General features: G+C 47.3%; 1 protein-coding gene across 1 annotated transcript; it reads right to left on the reverse strand.

The window, feature by feature from the left end:
- Nucleotides 1-1,830: 1,830 nt before the first annotated feature.
- LRRN1 (leucine rich repeat neuronal 1) lies at nucleotides 1,831-3,981 on the reverse strand. The gene has a single exon (XM_006909163.1). The coding sequence runs from the start codon at nucleotides 3,979-3,981 to the stop codon at nucleotides 1,831-1,833; it is 2,151 nt and encodes a 716-aa protein (XP_006909225.1).
- Between the last annotated feature and the right edge of the window lie 5,205 nt (nucleotides 3,982-9,186).

Raw genomic sequence — 9,186 nt, forward strand, 5'->3', positions numbered from 1 at the left:
CTCTTTGACATGGGGAGGGAAGTGACGATCTGTTTGTCTTTCTAAGTGATTCATGACACAAGGAATTTTACAAAGAGAGAGACCTTCGGCCGGTCTCACGTGCTCTCTCTGCCGCTTCCCCTGCTTCTGCTCGGCTGGCACCTGCTTGCCGTCGCCCCCCTCGTTCCAGGCGCCATCTGGAACCACCGTACTTCATTTCTCTGCTTTATCAGTCTGCATTTCCCAAAGGGTTCTTTCTCTTCTGACTACACCCCCCACACCCCCCGCACCCCGCTGGGGACCGGCCTCCTAACTAAACACACCTCCTTCTGTTCTAAATTTTGCAAACACATTTCCTGGGAAACATTTAATTCTGCAAGTGTCTCGAAATTATTTGGACAAAAAATTCCAGCTGTACAGAGTTGTTCTGTTTTCCGTGAACCATTTACTTATCCCTGCAGAAATCTTCACACGCATATGGACTGACGTGGTCTGAGCACAGACGGCTGTTAAAACAGGAATCACGGGTGATCTATGCTGGAAAACAACTGTTTTAGACTTCGATGGAGAGTGTGGATACTACTAAAAAAGATCAGTTTTAACAAAACCCTTACAGAGAACGAATGTGACATATATAATCAGTCTCTCTCTCTCTCTCTCTCTCTCTTTCTCTCTCTCTCTGTCTCTCTCCCTCTCTCCCCTCCCCCACCCTCCCTCCCTCCCTCTCCCCCACTGTTTAGTTATGCACGGGGTACAGTAATACACCTTTTATCTTCATATGACCTTTCTCCTCCATTAGGTCTGGTCAGTTATATTTAAAATATAGAAATCACGTTCATTAAAATATCTTCATTAAAATAGACATTTCTTCTCTTAGAAAAAGAATTCAAAATTTTCTAGGGCCTGGTTTTTAAAAGCATCGTGCCGTAGTTGATTTATTTTGGTAGTTATTTTGAGGGGATGTGAAAAATATCGCCACTGCCACCAGCAAGAACCATAAATGATATATTATTGCACATGTTCTAGAAAATCAGAACAAAACTAATTTATTATAGTTCCGTCTTCATTATACACCACGTGTTGGTGAGTTAAACACAACAAAAGTATTGTCTTTTCTTTTAAAAGTGTCTACTAAAGATAAAAAGAATAAGGTAACAATTAACATGTAGTCTGTTACATTAAAAAATCTGATATTCATATTTCTATTGCCTGTTAGCTTGTCCTAAGCCCCTTTAGCTATTACAAAAAAAAAAAGAAAAAAGAAAAAAGAAACGTAAATGTTCAAAGGCAAACATTCAGTTCAGTTGATACAACATTACAGTACGGTCAACTAACATCATTCGGGGTAGCAAACAAGTCTAGCCTTAGCTTCTGGAGCGAAAAGTCCGCGGACCAGATTGCTACAGAAGGTTCAGTGCCGCTTCACGACTGTACGTTAGCTTTTCAGAGGACGTGGTACTTTCTACCGATGGCTTCAGAAGACGGGGTGCTGCTGCTGGTAAAAGCACAGGGAACCCCAACCTGTCAAACATTTTATTGAGCGGTGTCGTTAGAATAGCATTATTGAGTTTAGCACAACAACTAAAACAAAATAATAATAATAATATAATAATAATTATAATAACGATAAGAATCAAAACCAAACACAGACTGGAAGCCCAGAGACGCTGCCAGCCGCGTCGCCCTCTGCGATGCGCTGTACTAAAAAAACTGGACGTGTCCGCCCCGCCTCTCCACCCTGCCGCACACCAGCCAAGTCGAAAATACAAAAGTCTTCAACGTGTTACTTTTGCAGAATAAAGCAAAAACGTCTTTGTGCTCCTTACTACCAGAAGCAGAATACCCACTGAGTCACCACATGTAGTAGCTTCTGGACGTGTCGACCTGGGGGGGCTTGGCGTCGGCGGGGCCGTCCTTGTCCTTCTCGGAGTCGCCCTCCCAGAGGTTAATGAGCGGGGGGTACAGCTCGTTCAGCGGGATGGAAGACGTCTTTTGCATGTACTTTTTTAACGAGTGGTGGTAGTTTTTCCTCTTGAACCGTCTGGCAACGTACGCGGCCACGGACGCAAGGCTGATGACGGCGAACATGGACCCCATCACGGCGGCGAGGGCGGTGCTGGTCTCCTGGTCGGAGACGTCCAGCGCGAAGGCGGCCGTTTTGGTCGTGACGTTCACGCACGACTTCTGGGTCTGCTGGTGGAGGCTGGCCACGGTGAGGCACACTTCGTAGTCGGTGGAGGGCTGCAGGTGAGTGAGGTTGTACTCGTGGACGTCTACCGGCACCCTGGCGGTGTACGTGATGTGGGGATTGTCGATCTTCATGGTGGCCGACGACCACTTCAAGTTCGACGTCATCACGTTGGAATTCACCTTCCAGGACACCAGAATGGAATGAGATTCCGTCTGCTTGACGTAGATTTTCAGCACCTGGGCGCCATCCAGAAGGGTTCCGTTGACTTTAACTGTCACCACGCGAGTGTCTGCCCCTTCGACGTTCTGGGCGACACAGGTGTACCTCCCCGAGTCTTCCGTTTGCACGCTAGAGATTTCCAAGGTGCCCTCGCTGCTGAGCGCGTATTTATCCGACGGGGTTTCCACGCTTATCTTATTCCCGAGGGGCGTGACCCAGTAAATCTCGGGCTCGGGCTCGGCCATGGCCCGGCAGTCCAGGAGTGCTGTCGCGCCCACGTCCACGTCCACGTGGGCTGGGGGCGTGTCGTGGGCGATCATGGGGAGGCAGCGCTCGCTCGAGTCCTGGATCAGAACCTCCTTCACCTGCTGCCCCCGGTACTCGGGCGGCATGGCGCAGAACATGGACAGGGGCTCCATGAAGCGGATGCTGGTCTGGTTGGAGCTGACCCAGTGGATGACGCAGTCACAGCGCAGGGGGTTGCTGTGCAGGCTGATCTCACGCAGGTTGGGCAGGGACTCCACCGTCTTCCGGTAGACGGCGTTCAGGGCGTTGTTGTTGAGCATCAAGCTCTCCAGCGCAGGGACACCCCGAAAAGCCGAGCGGTGGATGTAAGATAACTTGGGGTTGTTGGTGGCTTCCAGCTTGGTGAGTTCCGGCAGGTTATCGAGGGCGTAGCGGTCCACGGACACGAGCTCCCCCATGTTGTTGATCCCCAGTTCCTTCAGCCGAAGCATGTTCCTGAAGTCTCCCTCCTGGATTCTGTGGATGGGGTTTTTGTTGAGGTCTAAGAATTTCAGGTTTGGGACTTTCTGCAGGGCGAGTTGCGGGACCCTGACCAGTTTGTTATCGTAAAAAGACAGGCTCTCGAGGCTGTCCAGGCCCACCAGCGCGTTCCCGGGGACGTCCGTGAGATACATCCCTGCCAGAACCAAGCTTCTCAGGTTGGAGAGGGGCCTGAAGTTCATGTCCAGGATCCCGACCACGGGGTTCTCCCCGATCATGAGGATTTCCAGGTTGGGCGTCGCGTCGAACCAGCGGCTGTCGATGACCCGCAGCCTGTTAGAGTTCAGGTGCAGCCTCAGGAGATTTCTTAAGCCCGCGAAGGCATTGGCGGAGATCGTGCTGATCTGGTTGTGGTTGATGTAGAGCTCTTGCAGGCTGCTGAGGCCCTGCAGGCAGTGGTCGGGCATCTCGGTGATCTGGTTCTCCTCCAGGTGCAGCGTGGTGAGCTGGCTCAGGTTGGCCAGCCCCACCTCCTTCATGTCCGTGAAGTTGTTCTGGGAGAAGTCCAGCTCGGTCAGGTTGAAGAGCTGCTGCAGCCCGCCCACGGTCTTGGCGATGCTGTTGCTCTGCAGGAGAAGCACCTGCGTGTCGCTGGAGAGGTTGCCGGGGATCCCGGTCAGGCGGAGGTCGTTGCAGTCCACGGTGGCGGCCTCTCTGTACGTGGACTGCGGCGTGAACCAGGGCCGGATTTCGCACACGCACAGCTGCGGGCACTCACCGCTGTGCAGGGCGGCCCCAGGCAGCGACGTCGCCAGCACGCCCAGCACCAGTCGACCGGCTGCCAAGGCCAAGCTCATCCTGGCCATGCTGCCTCCCGGGCAAGCTCAGCCCCTGGCACCCCCGAGTTTTAACGCAAGGCGAGCCCTGTACAGCTATACGCGGGACGGCGAGCCGAACATATGAACGTCTGAGCGAAGTCACGGTTGAGCTGCGGAGAGTTTCAGAGTCCGAAGGGACTGTTTTCTGGAGTTTGCAAAAGGCGGAGAGCACGGGGAGTCGGGCGGCCCGTCTCCCAGTTGCGGGCACGTCACCTGGGCCGGATCAGAGTCTGGAGATGTGCCTGGAAATGACAGGGGACAGACGTTATGGTCACTCCTCATACGTCCTATATCATAGGCTTTCTTTGGTCTGTTCAAAAGGCACAGTCACTTGCAAATCTAACAACCGAATGTTCGAAATATCTAAACGGGCTTTGAAACTGCAGGACACTTTTACTATAGTCCACTCACTACACTAAACTAGTTGCCACTTTACAATTAAGTCGGGAGCGCTTATAACATCGGGTAAAATCATCACACGGACCACACGTGCGCGCACACACACACACGCATACACACGCGCTTAATCAGAAGGCTCCGAAAAACCCACACATGTCATTTCTTTAAAAACCAAGATGACTTTAGAAACAACATATATTCATGGCTCCCCCCGCCCCCCAAAAAAAGTCAAAAGCAAAACACGAAAGGCATTGAACTAAAGATTCGAAGTTCATTTTTATTTATTTACATTATAATTTGTTTTCGGAAATTCTCTTCCCGATAGTACATTCTGTAGACGTTCAGCCAGCGCCCTTCTAGCTCAGTTATTCTTATGCAAAAAAATTAATTCAACACAACTACGAAAGGACAATATCAGTTTTTCTTATATTCTAATAGCCACATCTGATTTTGACTGAAAGAGTAAAAGGACTCTATTCCACTATACCGCTGGTCTTCATAAAAAACACAAGCGTATTTATACATATCGCATGTCTAAATGCATCAATCTCATGGAGATGTCACTGGCTACTCAGTAGCTATAGACCACGGATACATTGGATACATTGGCTACGTCCTTTAACCTGCTGACGCCTTGGCTTCCTCCACCATAAAACAGGGTTGGCCATGAAGGTCCCTCTCTTCGGAGGATCCTTGAGAGAAGGAAAAGCATCCAGGTAGAGTTCCTGGTGTGGTGCCCGATGGATAGTAAACGCTCGTAAAAGTAATGACCTTCGTGTCCTTCTGGCTCGATAGTGGTTTTGGGGGGACAGGCACAACAAGGATTTCATGTAGCCGTCACCCGCGGGTTCCCGTGAGGTCTTCCGAGGACAGATGCGTATCGCCCGCCTGCGTGTAAGGATAACAGCGGTCCGTGGTTCTCACGCTCTGGGTTCTAGGTGCCTGTAAAAGGCGGTGTGGACCCAGCGTCTGTCTTGCTTCCTCAAGACCAGGCTAGTCGCCTGCTGAGGTGTTAAAAGCAGCTGCACGTTTTCTGACATTTCTCTTTCTGTCATGAACTTCAGCTTTGAGGACTCCTGCGACTCATGTCTCTGTCCCCTCATAAGGTCACTGTGAGGCTTCAGCGAATCAGAGCCCGTGTGTGCTTCAAGCCCAGCGTTCACCACGCGAGCTTTCGGGTCGTGGTAGCTGCCCTTACCGTTTTACGTGGCAAAACGCAGTTATCCTTGTGATTGACCGGGAAATATGACAATACAGGGGGCCAGTCCGGGAAGTTCTGGATTTGTCCTACGCCAGTAGAAAAAAGGAGAAGTCCTCGATTTCGTCGTCGTGGTTATTCTATGCCGCAAGCAAACCAAGTTACGGGTCCAACAAGACACGGTTTTAAAAAAAACCACGCGGTCCAGGCCTGGCAGTGTGGACGGAGGAGAAGGAAGTGGGCGTCTGGCTGCCATCAGGACCTGCCCACCTCTGTCCGCAGGAAACTCAACGGCGTTCCCCTCCCCCAGGCCGGGTCCTTCACCACGTGTTACACATGCGCAAAACTCGTCAGTGTTATAAAGTACCTGATTCCGACGCTTATCAGGAAATTCTATAAGATGAGCCCATATTCAGAGAATGACACATTCTGGGTAGGTGGAGGTAATAATACTCAGAATATGTTATTCTCTGAGTATGTTCATTTAACTGTTTCCAGTTACAGTAATCTTAAGACAGGTACGAAGACCACAATCAATGTTCAGTGAAGAAAATTTCTGCCTCATGTCTTTCCTGAGTCTGAATTCAACGTAGAAAAACCAAAAGAATAAGTCAACTTTTCATTACTCCCAGATGGAATGTCAACCAGTTGTTATGTTTGGACCGAATTTAAGGAAGCTTAGCAGTAAGTATAAAATATGTGTTAACGCTGGGTGGGAGTCCCGAATCAACCTGCTGCCACTGAAAAGTATCTTTTGTGAGGCAACACTTTGAATATTTTCGTGAGGAACGCCTCCATTTCAGTTTAATTTATGTGATCTGAGGTAACTGTATTGCGATACTCAAATTTCTCCTCGACACACACACACACCTTTTTAAACAAGAAAGCAAGGGAGCCACGCGAGCTCGGAATGTCAGATAGTGGATCCAACACAGAGGGAAGACATCTTCTTCTCCCAAACATGCATCCGGCTCCTTTGGGAGCAGAGAATGAAAGTTCCTTACCATGAAAGGAGGTGTTCAAGACGTTTCTATTTGTATACCATTCTGATTTCTCTTCAGCCTATTTCCCCAGCCTAATTTTTGAGCATGACACTGTCCACAGAACAAAGCTACATTGAGTTCTTCAACCATTCTATACATTTAAAACATAAGGCATGTCTCGGGAGCCAGGCACTAACAGCATTTGAAAGTAAATCCATGATCACAATAAGAGAAGAAAAAACGGACCGGTATCCATGATGCAGAAAACGCATTCAACGAAATGAAACACCCTTTCATGATAAAAACACACAACCAACTAGGAATAAAAGGAAACGGCCTCGACGTAGTAAAAGCCGTGTACGAAGGGCCCACAGCTGACATTGCATTCATTCGTAAGAGTGGAAGCATTTCCTGTCAGATCAGAATCAACGGAAGGATGCTCATTCTAGCCACTTCTAGTCGACTTAGTGCTGGAGGTCCCAGCCGGAAGTCCCAGCCGGAAGTAGGAAAAAGAAAGAAATGACATCCAAATTGGAAAGGAACTAGTTAAATTGCCCATTTGCATATGATATGATCTCTCTCATAGAAAACCCTAAAGATGTCACAAAAAACACCCTCAAACTGTTAAATAAATGATTTCGGCGAATTTGCAGGATACAAAAAATAAACTTATAAAAATCGGTTTCTAGACCTCGACAATGATGAATCCAAAAAGGAAATTAAGAAAATAATCCAAGTTACAATAGCCTCAAAAAGAATAAAATACTTAGGAAGCAAAATAAACTTATAAAAATCGGTTTCTAGACCCCGACAATGATGAATCCAAAAAGAAATTAAGAAAATAATCCAAGTCACAATAGCCTCAAAAAGAATAAAATACTTAGGAATAAGCTTAACCAAAGAGGCAAGAGACTTTTACCCTCGAAACTACAAAACATTGCTGGAAGAAACAAAATATACAAATAAACGGAAGGATATCCCACATTCATCGATTAGAAGACTTAATATTGTTAAAATGTCCATACTACTCAAAGTGAGCTACAGCTTCAAGGCAATCCCTATCAAAATCCCAATGCCAATTTTTGTAGAAAGAGAAAAAAAATCCTAAAATTTATATGGACTCTTAAGGAACCCCCAATAGCCAAAACAATCTTGAATAAGAACAAAGTTCAAGGCCTCACACTTCAAAACATACAACAAAGCAACAGTAACCAAGATGGTTACAATGAGGAAAGGACAGTCTCTTCAACAAAGAGCATAGGTCGTCCACATGCAAAAGAATGAAGTTAGACCCGTACCCCACATCACGTATAAAAATTAACTCAAATGGCTTAAAGACCTACGTGTAAGACCTAAATCTAGAAGACTCTTAGAAGGAAACAGGAGAAATGCTTCAGAACATTGGATGTGCTAATGATCTCTTGACCGTGACACCAAAAGCACAGGCGACAGGAGCAAATATAGACAACGGGGACCAAATCAAACTTAAAAGCTTCTGCATCTCCAAGGAAACAATAATGAACGAAAAGACAGTCTACAGAATGGGAAAAATATTCTCAAATCATAAATCCGATAAGGGGTTAATGTCCAGAATACATAAGGACTCCTGCAGCTCTAAAACACCAACTACCACTCAAAAAATCCCTCAAATATTTAATTAAAAAACAGGCAAGGGATCGGAATAGACAGTTCTCTAAAGAAGACATACGAATGGCTAAGAAGCATATGAAAGGATGCTTAGTATCACTAATCATAAGAGAAATACACATCAAAACCACAATGAGACGTCACCTCACGCCCACGGGAATGGCCACCATCAAAAGAACAGGAAATAACAAGAGCTGGTGAGGATGTGGAGAAACCCTCATGCACTGCAGGTGGTGCCTCCACTATGGAAAGCAGAATGGAGGTTCCCCAAAACATTAGAACCAGAATTACTCTGCCATACAGCAATCCCACTTCTGGGTTCGTATCCAAAAGAATTCAAAGCGGATCTCAAAGAGAGCTTTGCACAGCAGTGCTCACTGCTGCATTGTTCACGGTAACCGGGACGCGGAAGCAACTTGTATGTCGTGGATAAACGGAAAGAGAAAACGTGGCACGTACACAAAATGGAACATTACGTAGCCTTGAAAAAGGAGATTCTGTTGCATCTCTGATATGGGTGAACCTCAAGGACGTTATACAAATGAAATGAGCAGCCCAGGGCTGAGTCGAGAGGACAAACCTGTATGACTTGACTCCCGGGAAGTATCCAAAGCAGTCAGTGCCGTAGAGGCAGAGGAGAGTGGTGGTCGCCAAGGGCTGCGTGGGGGAGGAGGGGCGCTCGTGTTTGCGGGGTATGGTGTCAGTTTCGCAAGATGTTACACAAGATGTGACAGGCTGACCACTACTGAACTGTGTACTTAAAGACGGAAGGTGGTAAACCGAGTGTTTTTTTTTTTTTTTAAATCATAAGAAACAAAAGTAAATCATAATTCAGGCCAACTTCTATCACAGACATACCCATTAATTATCTTAAATTCTGCAACGAATAAAAAATGGCTGGCACCGACTTAAAAAACAGCGAAATTGCTTTGTTCTCGAGCTGACTGGACTAAGCCAGTCGAAGGC

This window comes from Pteropus alecto, unplaced genomic scaffold (genome assembly GCF_000325575.1).
Source record: "Pteropus alecto unplaced genomic scaffold, ASM32557v1 scaffold53, whole genome shotgun sequence".
NCBI lineage: Eukaryota > Metazoa > Chordata > Mammalia > Chiroptera > Pteropodidae > Pteropus > Pteropus alecto.